The sequence below is a fragment of the Bombus huntii genome, chromosome 15 (genome assembly GCF_024542735.1).
Source record: "Bombus huntii isolate Logan2020A chromosome 15, iyBomHunt1.1, whole genome shotgun sequence".
Taxonomy (NCBI): Eukaryota; Metazoa; Arthropoda; class Insecta; order Hymenoptera; family Apidae; genus Bombus; species Bombus huntii.
Genome location: NC_066252.1, coordinates 6,635,328 through 6,652,304, shown reverse-complemented (window position 1 = coordinate 6,652,304; position 16,977 = coordinate 6,635,328). Strand labels below are relative to the sequence as shown.

General features: G+C 33.2%; 2 protein-coding genes across 3 annotated transcripts; one reads left to right on the top strand and one right to left on the bottom strand.

Moving 5' to 3' along the window:
* Positions 1-3,040: 3,040 nt before the first annotated feature.
* Positions 3,041-6,022, bottom strand: LOC126873661 (uncharacterized). Of its 2 annotated transcripts, XM_050634756.1 has the most exons (7): positions 5,918-6,022; positions 5,641-5,841; positions 5,379-5,544; positions 5,083-5,300; positions 4,846-5,010; positions 4,581-4,759; positions 3,041-4,280 (listed from the first exon to the last, which is right to left on the bottom strand). In XM_050634756.1, exons 2-7 carry the CDS (start codon positions 5,748-5,750, stop codon positions 4,141-4,143), a joined length of 978 nt encoding a protein of 325 aa, XP_050490713.1. In that variant the 5' UTR covers positions 5,751-5,841; positions 5,918-6,022; the 3' UTR covers positions 3,041-4,140. The 2 variants fall into 2 exon arrangements, with proteins under 2 accessions (XP_050490713.1, XP_050490712.1); XM_050634755.1 differs by having other exon boundaries at positions 5,641-5,923.
* A 308-nt stretch (positions 6,023-6,330) lies between these two features.
* Positions 6,331-7,889, top strand: LOC126873659 (WD repeat-containing protein 18). Its single transcript, XM_050634753.1, has one exon. The coding sequence runs from the start codon at positions 6,509-6,511 to the stop codon at positions 7,793-7,795; it is 1,287 nt and encodes a 428-aa protein (XP_050490710.1). The 5' UTR covers positions 6,331-6,508; the 3' UTR covers positions 7,796-7,889.
* Positions 7,890-16,977: the final 9,088 nt, after the last annotated feature.

Below are 16,977 nucleotides of genomic sequence, written 5' to 3'. Positions count from 1 at the left end.
TGTATTTCAAAAAATATTCTGGGATTGGATTTTAATCTTTTCCAATCTATCTAACGCTATAAGCATCTTAAATTGTCAATCATTGAAAATTCAGAAACATACAAATTTTAATCTACAACCATCTAAACTTGGAGACATTTCATCCTGGAGAAATTCTAGAAATGGACAAGTTCCGATCTTCGGCAATTTAAAATTTTACAAATTCCAAACTCTGACAAGCATAAAAATTGAAAGATTGCAGCTATCAAGAATGAAAAATTCTACAAACTCCAGCCTATAAAAATATCAAATTCCAATGTTCTAAACATTTACTAACGTTAACATTTAACGATTACTAATTTTCCAGGAACTCGTACATTCTGCTAACATCTCGTTTATTATTAAAACAAACCGAACAAGGTGTTCACATAACTTATGGCCAATCTCCATGCATCTCGAAGGAAAGAAAGTTGTTTCGCTTTGAGAAGAAAGAAGAAGGGTGTAAGAAGGGGCTCTGCGTTGGGGGGTGGCCGATACAAGTGGGACATTGAAGAAAGGGGTTAGGTCCCATACAGTGACAACGGCAAAACTCGAAACGACGTCGTCGGACTTGGCTTCCGGCCATTTCCCAGCTATCGATCCACGAAGCGTTACGACGAAGCTGCCCTACGCGCAATTATAGGTGTATCGTGTGTATAATACGACCCTGGTACATGCATAGCCGGGGGATAGATCGCCGTCGGCGTACAAGGACGATCCCCGAAATTCGGCCGCGACATCGGAATCGCGAATTCTTCGATGGCCGTGCGAGGAACGCTCTATCGAGGACAGTTATACTGTTGCTTAAAACTGTTCCACCCAAGAGAGTTCCATAAACGGGTCCAATACCATCCATCTAATCATATTACTAAAGATATAACACTTATTTAAAGAAATATAAATTACTATTAATTATGCGAATTTTTATGCAAATACCTATTTCTTTGTACCCAATTAAGCAAATGGAATCTATAAAATTTATTTCTCCCACTAAATATTACAATGAGTACTACACTTTTGATATTTTATACGTTTCTGCATGTCACGTGCATTTTATGGATTTTTACAATTTTAAATTTTATCAACTTTGTGAACTTATAGCCCTTCCCACCCAAATATTCAAGAGGACAAAATTATTCAATTTATTCTGTAGGTAAAAGATGATTAATTAAGTGTAATGAAAGGTCGCCGTCTTGCACAATGAAACTAATATTATTAGTGAAATTTTGTAAATTGTAAGTTACAAATTATTTATGTTGATAAATTTTTCTATACAACATTAAGAAGTTTAGTCATAGAACAAATTAAATGTTAGAAGTAAAATTTATGAATGAAGAAAACTTGTAGCTTCTGATTGTATGCGTAGTATCATGAAATTACCTTTATCATTGTATCGTGAAGTTATTAAGCATCATTATAACTCTAGACCTGATTGTCAGGAAACAATATTCATTTCGCAAATTTGAAATTTAATTTGTTAGTTAATATAGATAAGAAGATTAAAAGTTTTAGGAGACCTTTATAATAATTTCCTTATTAAATTTTGTTAATTTTCCAACTTTCAAAATAATTTATCTTACTGAATATAAAAATATAAAGATTGAAACGAAAGAGAAATTTATAACGTACCTTGTTAATTTACTAATATTATTAAATGAAATTATATCATTAAATTATTATGCAAGAGGACCTGGGAGCCATATTACAACCGTGTTAAAATATTATAATTTAAGACTGCTTATTCAGTTATTTGTATGAATAAAACGGAATAATCAACAATGTTTAGACTGAGAAATTTTTATAATAAAAGTTGGTAGAATGCAGAATTCTGACTGTAATAATTATTTCTCGTAACATATTTTGGGTGACGCGGCGTGTAAGAAAGACACAGTTCACCCACCCTACGAATGCAACACAACGGTGCGTTTCCACGTATGCGTGGAATCGATAACTGGGAATTAGTCTGACAGGCTGTCTGCCAGAACCAAGTACGTGCATCTACGTGAAAAACCTTGCCAATCATGTTAAAGTAATTACATCGTATAGGTAACCAAGTTAAATATAACTGGCAAGTACACTTGCTGAATGGAAAATTATTAGATTAATATTGTTTTCTGATTTATTTCACTGCCTGAAATGATTTTCAATAAGAGAATGTTCTTAGGTGAAGAAATATTTTTATTCAAAACAGTCGATAATGTCGTTACTTTAGTTATCGAATCGAGATTAAAATCTAGTTCATTGAATATATACCACGTTTATAAATTCTGATGTATAGGCCATTTAAAATTAAGTACTGTACATTAAAATTAATTTATCATTTCATTATCAAATAAGATATTGAAACGATAAATACATTAAATAACTCAGATAAAAATGAATGTTTTTCATTGTATGTACTTAAAATTACATAAGAAAAACGGAGTTCCAACTGAAATTCGACGAACTTCGATCAATAATTCCACAATGGAAAATGAAGATATAAGGCTCCACTCAGAACAAATAAACGATTTTGAAATTAGGTTATCATAACCAGTTCACTCGTAAAAGTTTACCTTTCTATATTTTCGTGGCTCCACCTAAACACACTATCATCCGTGTCGTACCGGACTAAAATGTACATGAAAAAAATGCCAGTCCACAGAAAGACAAACTACGGAACAAATAAAAATATGTCCGCACAAACTACGCCGTGAAAGTCAGTACGAGAACGAGATAAATAGAGGATCATCGTAGTCGGTACCGAGGATCAATATAATATGTCACAACCACGGTCACAAGTACACAAAGGCATAAGAGTATATATAGCTACTCGATACATACGATAAATACCTTGTATGTTTCGTTCCGCCATGGTTCCGCTATAAACCGTATCGACCATTTTTCGATTATCGATTATGAGAAAAATTTACATTTAGAACTCCATTAAAGTCATGAACATTATTAGTTATTAATACACGTGAGTTTCTCATGTCTTTTAAGTTAAATATTTTTCGTTTGGAATAAAATTGACGTAGTAAAATACATTCTTCCACAAGTATTTATTATTACAATCAAAAATAAAAATGTATAAGTCATTCCACGTAAAAAACAATTTTGTTAAGAAAGAATATACTTTGTTTTTGTTTCATACATTAATTATTAGTTACTAGTAAAAATTGATTGTTTTGTTTGTTTTGTTATACAGTAGGTGTCCAACCTTAAGAGTTTTTGAAAAATTGCAATTAGACGTTTCGATAACATCGATTAATTCTGCACTCCGCGAGTGGCGCTGAAATCAGTACATTAAATATCGCGCCCTTTTTCGCACGAGGAATATTCGATCCGCGACATTGAAAGTTTTTAACGGTTGAATATTGTTGTCAGTTATTAACAAATTATATTATATCTTTCTGTGATAGTTAATTAATAATACGATTCAATTAAATTCAATTCAACATCAAGATATTAAAAACTATATGAGGACGCACTTTACAACACGCACAAGTAACATTCAGTACTATCCCCGTCATAATAGTGAAACATGGAAAGGCACTTCGTAACCGAACTGGTGAGTACTTTAACGCACGATAAGTAGTATATCAACAGCATTTTCCAATTGATTTTTCTTCTTTCAAATATTTTAATTAAAACGTCTTTTCAATATCAGTGTAATATAAAATAAGTTCTTTAGTTATTTCAAAGTACAAATTCAAATATTCAATATAAAAATGACTGAAGATCTAAATTTATACAAAATCATCGAATAATTCTTTCTTCAATGTTACAAATATTTTACAATGTTAGTTTAGTAAAAAAAAAATTGAATAATGCGAAATATTAGCACCGTATCAAGCAAATTGTTATTATAAAGCATATATATAAACCGTTTAGTGTATATCATAATAAACTTCACGGTATTAAAAATACCTTCTTTTAACACTGACCTATATACATTTGTACGCGAACATAGATACGCGTGGAATTATAAATAATGTTATTTTGAAAATTTTCCTACACTTGTTATCCCATCCTCACCACTCATTTCTCCCTAATTGTCCATAGCAATATTTTGTTCGTGATATTGCACTCTTTCATGGAAATATCATCACTTAGAGATATGATTTAAATGAAATGTAGATTTCAGTTGAAAAAATCTTCTACCTCTGCTAGTTCCCTAGCTCGGGCTTGTTGATGAGCCCAACGTTCTTCTGCAAGCTTATCGCTTACACCCCATTTTTCATGATAGATACGTTGTTCACATGTTGGACATTTTTTACCCCCTATAATAGAATAAACAATATTATTTGAAACTAAAATGCTGATGTGTGCCTTCTTTTGGAAATATAAGTGTATAAAAATCTACAAAATACATATAATACATAAATATATGTAAAATATCGGGAACAAAGTACTTATTACAATATTTAGTAGATGAAACTAAGTGCTGTTTAGGTTACTTAATTATATTCATAAAAATATAAAATTGCATAAATATTCGCGTCAAACATTATTACCATTACCCATTAATATTACATTACATTAATGTGACAATTGATATTCGATGCAATAATAGAAATTACCATGGAATGGAGGAGTCTTCATGTACGTCACAAGACAGCGTAGATGAAACAAATGTCCACAGTAAAGTCTCTCTACATGCATATCTGCAGTTTCGTTGGTTTCTGCATTTTCTGGATTCTCTGGCAGACATGTTTGTTTGCATGACTGACAATGCTCCTGTGGCAAACTCTTTACACATCTAGGTGATATAATTCACAAAAAGAAAATATTAAATAAGAGTAAAAATGATATTGATATAACATGAACATTGATAAATAGACATACTGTATGAGAAAAGATGTAACAACTTCCAAGGATGGTGAGGGAATAAAAGGAGTGTGTGATTTCTTCCTAAGCGGTGGTTCTACACACTGTCTGGCTAATTCCCTTCCTTGACCTGTGAAATGGCGTGTAAATAGTGGAGGAAAATTTGTATCTACATCTTCCAATCTACAAACAAAACAATTATTAAAAAGAAATATAAATTTCTTGTTTATGTCTTTAGTCGTCATTGGTACATACTTTATACAGGCAACTGGATAATTATCTGGTACATCGATTTTAGCTTTGAAATAATATAACTCTTTCTTAATCTTCAAACCAATACAAGAATATTTTTGTTTCAATTTTATTTCATCGTTGTCCCCCAAGAGTTTTTTTATGGTTGAGATTTCATCATAGCAACAAATCAAAGGATTTTCGTCAATGAAATTACGGATAAATTTCAATATTGGTAACACCTACAGCATTAATTGAAATTCATGTAGTAAATTCATATAAATAAGAAATTGTTCGATTTGGTAGATTCAAATATTTACCTGTGCCTTTCCCAACAATTTCTTGCATTCCTGTTCACAGACTTCTGTTAGACCTTTAAGTAACTTCACAGATAAAGTTTTGCTCTTCAATTCAAGTAACAATGGAGCATTAGGATAGCTCTCCGCGAACTGTATGCACACGACGATGGTCTTGAACTCGGTCTTCCTATGACGTTTGTAAATAATGGAATTAATTAGGAAGTTATTTGGTAATAGTTAGTCATAATAATTATGTTATCATAATCGCTATAAGTAAACTTACGTTATTTCCACTCGCACCATAGTACAAACACAAGAAATAAGACGGCTACCATCAACGACATTTTGACAAAGTTTTGATACCTCTTGTAATTCATCATCGAGAAAGCCCATGAGAAAATTGAAACAAATATTACTTCACGATCTAGTAATCCCTTATCGGTTTTGTTATCAGGTGGAACCGATCATCTAAATCTAAAATAGACTGATATAGCAAAACCAAATTTTTAAAAAGGCTTTACTAACGATTTTCGAAGATTAGGATTATGTCATATAAATACTATTATTCTCAAGGTCAGTCAAGGAAGCTCTGCTTGATATACTCATCTGTTTTGAAACATGAATCATCAACATTGATACTTCCTACTATGATGTAACATATCTTAAGTAAGTGAATGGAAAATAAGTATCAAGAAATAAGATTTTGGTAAAGGAAAATTTCGTCGTTAGTTTATTATTTATAATAAAATATATCAAATATATACAATTATAAAATTATTATGATATTATTGTATATATAAGTTATTCCTTTCACAAAAAATACGCTAAACGAAAAAAATTTGTTAAGAAAGTTAATTTATTCAGTCATTATAATTATTTAAGCAAAAGATTTTATGGGAATGAATGATACTTGAGAGGTTATACTGTCCAATAGAATCGTTTCTGTACTACCTAAAATAAGTCTCGACTAGTGGCTCTAAAAGCGCTATGGTTTATGGTGGAAATCTAACCTAGTGCAACGCACGTGTTTACAGAAAAGTTAGAACTCGACTCGAGAGAATACTAAATCGAACGAAAAGATTTATACCAAAATATGTTAAGACTTAAAGTAACCATAATCAGTTTTTAAGTTTAATAAAACTATAATAAAAATGTCGCGAATTGCCGACACGAGAGAAGTGATTTTAACTAGTGACAGTAGCGGTGAACATTGGAGTGCAGCTGTGTGGGATCACCGAACTGGTTCAATTTTATCGACTTATAAAAATGCTGGTGCTCTCAGTCATAGAACTCTTCAACTTTTAAGTGACAGTTATATAGTGGGTGCGGATTTAACGAAACCGCGTATACATGTTTGGCCATTGAACAGTCATTCTCCCGTATCTAACCTGAGACTGACAACACCGGGAAAGGTTACTGCTCTGAATTGCACGCCCAATGGCGCCTACATGGTCGCGGCCATTTCCGAAAAACTATTCCTCTGGCAATTGTGCAACGGGCGTTTGTTAAAGAATTTATCGCAACATTATCAGACAGTGACCTGTTTGACGTTCAGCAAAGACGGTTCCATTTTCGCCAGTGGCGCCGAGGACGGATTAATTTTCGTGTGGTCGTTGTATCGTGTATTGAACGAGGAACATCCTACGCCATTGCACGCATTCTCTCATCACTCTTTGCCAGTGAAGGACCTACAATTTGGACATGCTGGCGCGCGAGGAAGACTGTGCTCCGTATCTCTCGATCGAACATGCAACATTTACGACCCAGGCTCCGGATTGCTATTGCTCACCCTTGTGTTCGACGTGCCACTCACTTCCGTTTCCATGAACGCACGCGAAAGTGATTTATTCGTGGGCTGCACAAACGGTGACATATATGGATTCAATTTGCACGAGCCGCCACGTGGAATAGAGCATCATGTGCAGGTACGGAATGACGGAAATTCGGATGGAGTGATAGTTTTCCAGGGGCACAAATCGAGCGTAGTATCATTATCGATATCGATCGATTGTCGATACCTGGTGTCGGGCTCGACCAGCGGCGAAGTTCACGTCTGGGACATAGCGAGTCGTCAAATTCTTCGTACGATCGATCACAAGGGACCAATCACCGCTGCATTCTTCGCGAAAAACTACGACAATTTCCGGGTCACCAACCTTAAGCCGCGTTTACAACTATGTAATTTACATAGGATATCGGACGATAGCGGAAAGGAAAGCTTCATCGAAGTGATTTCAAGGGATCGAAATACAACAGACATTTTAGATTTTGATTTGTACACAGAAAAAAATATCGATATGGCCGGATCAGAGGACGTAACCTCGAAAAAGTTTTCCGAGATGAAGGACGAGATCGATAAACTGAAGAAAATCAATGCTGCTATGTACCAGTACAGTGTAAAACATATTTTGAATAAGTCGAATATAGATTTAACTTAGACAAAGTTTTGTATATATATATAATTTTTAAGTTATTTAGTAAAAGTTTTCTCATGAAAACTGATCATAATAAAGAGTACTTGTTGCACGCTGTAAATAATGTAACTTATCTTACCTATCTTTCACAATCCTTCTTATTCTGTTTGAAAATGGGTTATGTGGTAAAAAATGAAATTGCAGTAATATCCAATTAGCTGTAACAAGATAAGTAAAATGCATTGGTTACAGAGGATGTTAAATATTTTTATTTCGTATTTCTAATTCGTTTGCTTTTTGATTGCATTAGAAACGAGAACGAGAAACATTTAGCACGAATAGAATAAAATGAAAAATAAAATTTATTATAAATTTTGAAATTCACACAAGGCATATATAGAGGAATTTTCACTAATTGCCGAGAATAATTTCGTGACAGTTAAATGAATACTAGAGCATATCCCTCTTATGCCAATATCATGAACTCGTGGTTCGATAAATTCACAATTAATTCGGTACTTCACGATTGAAGGTAAAATGAAACGAGATAATTCTACAGATCATAAATGAAGCTCAGACCATAATATACTCGTAACATTAGTAACAGTTTTGGCATAAAGTAAGCAGACAAAGAAAGGCAATTCGTTTAACTTTTTAAAAAAGTGAAAAACAGAGGATAAATTTGCACATTCATGGGTTTGACATAAGGAGGACGATATTATCCGTGAAATTTATATTCTCATAATATTAGAGAGATAAATCATTGTACTATACAGAAGAGAAAATTTAAAAATTGCTCATGAAAAAAACATGGAAATAATAATGAAAAACTGTTTCGCTGTTTCACTCTCTGTCACCGTGGAAAAACATTCTATAAAGGGTATAACTTGTTCACGTCGCACGACGATAAAATGATTAACTCGCTGTGATACAAACACGTTAAATGAAACAAAACGTGGCTGTTTCTCGGTTTAATGGCAAGCAATATTTCAGCTATGATCGTCCCCGAAGAGCTAATATTCCGATCGAAAATTCGGCTTCGAAAAACGATTCATGCTCTTTATTCTAGTTTTTGAACTTGCTGCATGGTAATTTATTTCCAAGACCCTAGAAAAAATATTTAATTTCACGATGAACAAAATTTAAAAACTAATATACTGATGAAAATAATGGATGTAGTCATTATTCAATCCGCATACTACATAATTTTATTTTTGCGAATAAATACCAATTTTTTTCGGTTATATACTTCTTTTTCCACAGATTCTCGAAATCGGTGTGCAAATAGGTCATGTTACACGTGGGATTCGCGTTACATGGAATAAAAAAGGAAGTAAATCGAAGCATTTTTTAATACGGAGATCTCCTTTCTTGCGTCTCTTTATTTCAAGTTATTTTCGTTTCGATAAAAAGTTCGTTTTAATAAAATATTGGTCGGTACTCCTATATTAATTATTCTCGCGTCGATGAAAGAATTTGAATTTATATGAAAAATTCGACGCGCGTCCGATTAAATCAGACCTTCATTTTCATACGTTTAAAATTGTTCTGTTCCTGCAATTTTTTTTTTTTTTTTTTTTTTTTTTTTTTAGGTAGGATGGATATGTCGGTTTATTACGAAATAATTATTCGAATCCGAAATTACGTTTTACTTCTTGACTTCTACATGATATTTTCGTTCCGTTACATGTTCCTACAAATCTCTGATAATATTTTGCTTTCTGTTCTTCAAAAAAAAAAAAAAAACTTTAAAACCTTTCGCTATGGCAAATGAGAAAATTTTTTGGTATATAAATTGAAACTGTTCTTTTTAATAAGAGAATTATACGTCGGTAGATATTTGAACACTTTATACAATTAAATATAAATTTAGTTGACACGTCAACACTCCTGTAATCTCTAAAATACATTTTTGATTTAATAAAACGTTAGTATACGTGTATCGAGCAGATTTTTAGAATCGTTTTCTTCGAAATCGATGTCTCGTATGTAAAAATATTATCCTACATTTTTAACTTATTTTTTCACGAGGAATTACCTTTGGCACGGTTGCTTGTACCACCAGTTATCATACATCTTGCCCACATTGTATACTGGAGGGAGAAGGATTATTTGCAATGACTACAAAAGATATTGGCACATTATTGTATTTATTACAACATATACGTACTAATTAATTAGTATGTCCAAGTATATCACATTTCGGAATTATCTAGTAACACTTTTATGTGTATGGCTACAAAAATTTGGTGCTCTAGAAATGAAATTTATAGAACTTGATAAAAGGATGCTTTATTAGAAAATAAAGGTACGTGATTACTTCTTTTGTTTTTTCCTACTATACATATGTTCCCCCTACAAGCTTTTTTATCTCAAATTAAAACCGGAGGACCTTTCTATGGTGAACTTTTCAGTTTAATCGCCAAGGAAGCTACCCTCTTATCCTCCTCGTCCAAGCTGTAGTATCATAAAACGTATCGTGATATCGCTCAACGTCGTTGAAGAATGGGATTAATTATTCGCCCAGCATTAGTCACGATCATAATATCCACGATGCGTAATTTTCCATCGGCGGATCATGGGATTCCCCTGCATTTTTCACCCCATACTGACTACTAGCGCTGTTGCAAGCCGCTCATCTCCTTTCAAAAGCATCGGTTGATTTTTACCACCATTGTAAATTCCGCTTATAATCTCGCATTGCTAATTACTCATCCTTCACGACGTAATCTCGTGTTTCAAAAGAGAATCCTCGGTATAATTATCCCAACTTTGGGCGATTTTAAGATGGAAGATCGCTTCTGATTTTCGCACTTGCTTCAATCAATTTCTTTATCATTTCTTACAGTGATATTCAACTTCTCTGACGTTGTACGAGATGATTATTTGAGAAAGTTATACAGAATATCTTCAAATGAGAGGAAAGTGATATCTTTTACTGAGCAGTTGGTTTTCATCAATGTAGAACTTACTTTCTGTTAAAATGTGTAATATAATATACATAATTTTTAGATTAAACTTTAATGCCGTATCAAAAGCGTGGTTTTACATTAAATGCTATTCTATTGACTAACCAGATTTTCTTGATGAATTTTACCAATTCGTGCATTTCTTCATCCGCTAGATCTTCCTTGAAGGAAGGCTTCACTGAATGTTTTTCACAGAATGTGTTTTACTTCCGACAATTCGGAAGATTGAGTGATCTATCGTGCTTCGAGTGTTGCACTCTTCGCATTGTGGAGTTGATTCTTTTTGTAGAACGTACGAGTGCGTGATTATAATAAACATATCATTTGGTCATACGAAAATACAGAATATTTCGAAAATAATATTATGTTAATTATATGATGACATACTTAGCGATAAAGTCGTTGTAAGAAAATCTGCTGAATTTAGTTTGTAATTTTCACTTGAAAAAACAATCTTGGAAGTTCATATGTACAGTACTTGAAATTTTATGTCATTTAATTTTTCGGAAACAACTCTAACACGTTGACTGCCACGAGAATTTTACGTATTTTACTCTGGGACCCGCAATAAATTAAAATATACTACACCGTAACATTTAATTTTGACAAAATATCATATTCTGTATTCGCGCTTTTTTTCTCTGACAATGTTATCTAAAACACTCATATTGTTCAACATTTCTCAGTCTACGAAATTTATCTTAATCTAATCATTTCAAAAAAATCTAGTAATCGTGAACAGTTATAAGAAGACCAGATTTAATGACCAATGTCTTCAAAAATTGTTCAAAACTTTTCAAAAATTCCTTATCTATACACTCGCATAAGTATGTTAAGTATTGTACACGTTGCTTTATCTGTATATTTATTTCAGAATATCGCATTTAGATAACTTTTGTCCGTCTATTTCATCGTTTGATGCTTAATAAGTTAAGAAAGAATCCATCAGTGCCAAGCTGTTTGATCACTAGTATCGCGAATCCGGCAGAGATATTGGTTATTTAAAATCTTTTACATATTTACCAAAGTGTGATGATATTCTCCATCTTCTTGAAAAATGAAATTCCTTTCAGTTCAGAGGCGACACATTTTCTAATAATTCCAGCAATTTATTCTCAAGTATACGCGTGCTCGATGAGCGTTCGATATCGATTTACTCGAGATACAAAGTTTCTCATGAGAGAATGTTAGCTTACATTTTCCAAATATTTGTGCATTTAGCGCGCGTCATTAGATTAAATGCATATTCGAATTCTTTACGCAAATGGAATAAATAAAATTGAATCCGTCAACACGTATTTCCAGTTAGCAAACAACGCGAATAATAATAAATTTACGCGGTCCATGTCCGCGCACAGTTTCGTGGAATAAATCAATTGAAACGTACATCAGCGAAACGAACCCATAATTATACATTAGACTTACTCAGCACCAGGATTAAAGCCCCGTTCACACCCGATAAATCGTTTTCTTCGCGCCAATGATTTAGAATTTCATTTTATACCAAACTTTCGAATTTGGTATTGTGACATGGAAAAGCACAAGAAATTTTAACGATACGGAAATTATTATCTTTCAAGTTATTCGTCTTGGATTCTAAATGCTGAAGGTTTACATACTCTGTATGTAATAAGGAAAATTCAGAACGAAATCTTGACGATATTTGTAGGAATAATTATTTTATTCCATTCATTCAGAATTCTACACCTCTTTCTGCCCTTTATATTTCTCCTTTAAACCAGATTAACATTAATCCAAACACAAAGAGAGAAATTCTCATAACAAGGAGCTGAATTCTGAAAGCTGAAATTATTTTTCTACTTCATTGTAGTTTGCGTATTTTTCGTACTTAACATTAAAAATGAAATAGCAATTGAAATTAATAATAATAAAATGAAAATATTTTGATGATAGAGAAATTTTCCATATCATAGAATTACACAATAAAAGGGTTAATATACTTTGTATTTCTCCACATTCTATAACATTCGTTTCAAACATTTTTCGACATCTCCCACGCTCTTTCCATTCAAACAAATTAATGTTTTAGAATGTTGAATGTTCACGTTCGTTTCACTTCGGTTTTCCATCGTGTTTTTCATAAGTACATCGCGCTACCGCAAATACGCTAAATTAGTATTGTTCCTTAATGTAAAAAGAAGCTAGTAATAGAGTCTTGCAGCGTGCTGTAAAAAATCATGCACGATACCATGCAAGAAATAATTCAGAATATTCAGTAAAATTGACGATGCACGCGAATGAGCGGAATTTCCTTACGGTGTTGCTCGAGGGTAAAGGAGGAAAAGAGAACAGAGAATTTACTATTCGCCGTAAATTTGTTTCGTTGCACGCTTATAAGCCCCGGCTACGGGATCCTTTGCTAACAATAATGGAACTTTTCATTGTGCCTAACACAATGACCGGCTTGTTTCTCGTCGAAGAGAAAGGGGAGGGAAGTTTAAGCGGCACACGGGAACCGTGCCTGGAAAAATAGACGAGACAGCTCACGGAACGACCAGCCGAGAGAAACGTTTCAATTTTCAATCGTTTCTCATGAACGCGCTATATTTACCGATCTTCATTGAATCGAAGGAAATTTTCTCTAGTGAGACCAATATGATCGTGTACAGGCTATTACTACAACGTTGATTGCTCGATAAATCCTGCGTAGGTGATTTTAATATTTGGACGCTATACGTAATACAGAAAGTAGATGGGAAAGATAAATAGGAAAGAATAGATGTATTCTTTATGGAGCTATTTTTATCATATTTTTTCCTGATCCATAAATTCTCTAGAAATTTAGATTAAATTAAATAATACAAGACATATTCTAATTTAACTTGAACGATACAAACATCATACGTTGTATTGTAGTTTCCCCTGATCCATAAATTCTTCAGAAATATAGACGAAATTAAATATTTTTTTTTATTTATTAAAATTTATCTCGCGTTGAGAATTTTCAGTAATTTTTCTGGCGTGGCGTAGTGACATGGTTAATTATTTATAATAAGTTAATACTTATTATAGATAAGTATAACTTGTAAGTAAGTGTTATAAATAAGTAAATATTACTTAATGAAATTAAATATGACGAGATATATTCTAATTTAATTTAAACGATATAAATATCGTATATCATATCATGGTTTAGCCTAATCCGCAAAATTCTTCAGAAATACAGATCAAATCAAATATTAGAAGATGTATTCTAATTGAAATTAAACGATACAAACATAAACCAATCTCAATATTACAAACATAAATTACTCTAAGGTAAATATATTTTCTAATTAATCTAACAAAATAGATCCTTAGTCGAAGTTTCCATTCGATTCGTGAATTAAACGTTTCTCAAGGAATGAGAACAAATTTAAAACATCAAGCATCTTCATATTCATTCGTAAAAATGGGAAATTTCCATTTAGTGGATAGCTTATGACTTTTTCAGACAATATATAGCAACCGCTGATATTTGCATGAGAAGTAGCAAAAAACAATGGAACGAAAGAAGGAGAAAGGAAGAAGAATTCGGTAGAATTCGCCGAGATCATCCACTGGCATCGATTCTCTTTCTACCCATTCCCATGCAAATTCTCTTTCTAAGACGAAAGAAACCCCCTACTTCTTAATGTCCTGGTCGGCCATCTTAGTTCTAATTTAATCTCGCACGCATCGGATACGCGTTTCGTAAAACGTACCTCGTTTGCATTCATTCGCGACTCATTTGAATATAAACTGCTGGCTGATACCAGAAACGTGTTCAAGATCGAACACGAGTATGTTTTTACGTTTTAATTAAACGAACTGTACCACCGGTAGAAGATGGTTGAGGATTTAAAGCTTCGTGTATCATACACATCTCACGAATTTGTTGCTGAGAAAAAAGAATTATTCCTGAAGTATGTCCTGTTTAACTGGAAACGCTGAAATATTTGGGAAAGTAAGAACGATACGAAGAAATGTTTCAGAGAAAAGTTGTACGGTATCGAAGCAGACATGCTGTGCTTTTATCTGTTTTATCTTACGACGACCATGAAACGTTCTGTAAAGATGACATACAAATTCTTCAATGGATATCTTTATTTTTGTTAGCACACGCTCCAATAACTGATATTCGGACGTTCTCAGAACACTGCGAACTAGTGTTTTCCGCGTCATTCGCCAACTTTCAAATTCGACGGAGCAGATACAGGCAACTACCTAAAGCGACTGATTGCTTTGAAAACATTAGGAAATTGCGATTCTGTGTTCAGGTAGTATCATACCAATGGTAGGATTATGAGAAATATCTTTATGTATCCCCGCGGTCTTACATTTGTGTATGTACAGTAACGCTAATGTCGGTAGCATGGCACGTCGGATTTGAATTTCATATCTCGATAGTGGATGAAAGGCACGAGTTGGCGATGTTACGGAAATGTCTCAATTTCAGCGACGAAAATATGTAATAAAAGATGTAGATTTAGAAATTTTGATCTGGCTTTCACAGGATCTTTTAAGGTCATCGGAAGGTCAAATAGATGAGAATATGGGATGTCCTTCGTCGATATCATACAACTTTTGCCTGAAACACTTTTTCATGTTATTTTTCCATATATATCAGCGTTTTCCAATTGAACAGGACATGTATATATATACTAATTTACAGGCTGTAACGAAGAACACGTGGGACCCATTTCAGGGGTTGATTGTACACCTAAAAAAAATATAGAGAGTTCGTATAAATATATATTCTACCCATCTTCGTTTCGGAGATATAGCGAATTTTCTGTTGAATTTTCTTTCCATTTTATATTGTATAATTACTCTTACAGAGAATGTTCAAACTGACCAACTCGCATCTCAAAGCAAGCCTGTAGACGTCTTGTCACGGATCCACTTACATCTGAATGTTTCCTGGTATTTCCCGAATTTGTTGCGAAGCTTGTTCTATTCTGAACCTTAGTGTTTCAACATTTTCAATAGATATTGCGTACACAATAGATTCATTGTGTTTCATAAACGAAGACCAATAGACAGTGTGCATTCAGTTTCTGAAGTGGGTCTCACGTGTCCTATTGCAAACTGTATATTATCTCTACTAAATATTGATATACGATAATTGTTGATATTATGCTGCTGTCTGTATACATTACGTATATTCAAAATACACAGGGTGGTTGGTAATTGGTCGTACAAGCGGAAAGAGGGCGATTCTACGTGAAAAAAGAAGTCGAAAATATAGAATAAAAATTTTTCGTTTGAGGCTTTGTTTTCGAGAAAATCGACTTTGAACTTTCGCTCGGTACGCGTGCACTTTATCACGTTGCCTCGATGGAAAAATTTAAAAAAAAAAATAAAAAAAAATTTGTATTCTATATTTTCGACTTCTTTTTTCGCGTAGAATCACCCCCTTTACGCTTGTACCACCAGTTACCAACCACCCTGTATATCATATAATGTAAAATTTGGTACACTATGGATGCATATATTTGTTGTTGAGAAAAATATATGTATACCTATAGTGTATAATGCATGTAAAAATATTTCGTAAAAATATAATTAGTTGCTCTTACGAGAATGCTTGTACACATGATTTAACACTAGAACCACCGATAGTTAAGCTATTTCTACTAAAACCAGTCAAAATGATTGGTCTTTAAAAAATACGTAATACTAGAATATTTTTATATTTATTGATTTATTACTTTTTTACAGAAGGAATTCCATGTTATGTGGTACATTTTTGGTATTATTAAACCATCTGGGGCCATTATCCGTAAACGAGGTTTGCCACATTTATAAAATTGTAGCACCAGTCATTTTGACTGGTATTGGTATAAATAGCCCTGATGCAAAATTATTATCAGTTTGAATACATAAAAAACAAAATAAAATTCGTTATATCACTCTTTTAGTTATCGTTGCGAAAGTAATTACATCATTGCGGAAAAAATATAACACAAAGCAGAAATTTTAAAATAAAATTGTAAAACCAGTCAATTTGACTGGTGTGGTAGTTCTAGTGTTAAGACTTTTGCAGAGTACTGTATTGATCGTACGGTTTTGACGTTTTTATTATGCGCCTCTCTCTTGAGAAAGCCACGGATATCGGCCGAGGGGGTGATGGCGAATCAGTGAAGTATTATTTTGTATAGAATAAGTTGAAACGCGACGTTATTCGAGCTGAATCGATGCCACTCTACGGCAGAGAGTATCGACGTGTATCTGTTGCATGCGAAATGAGTATTC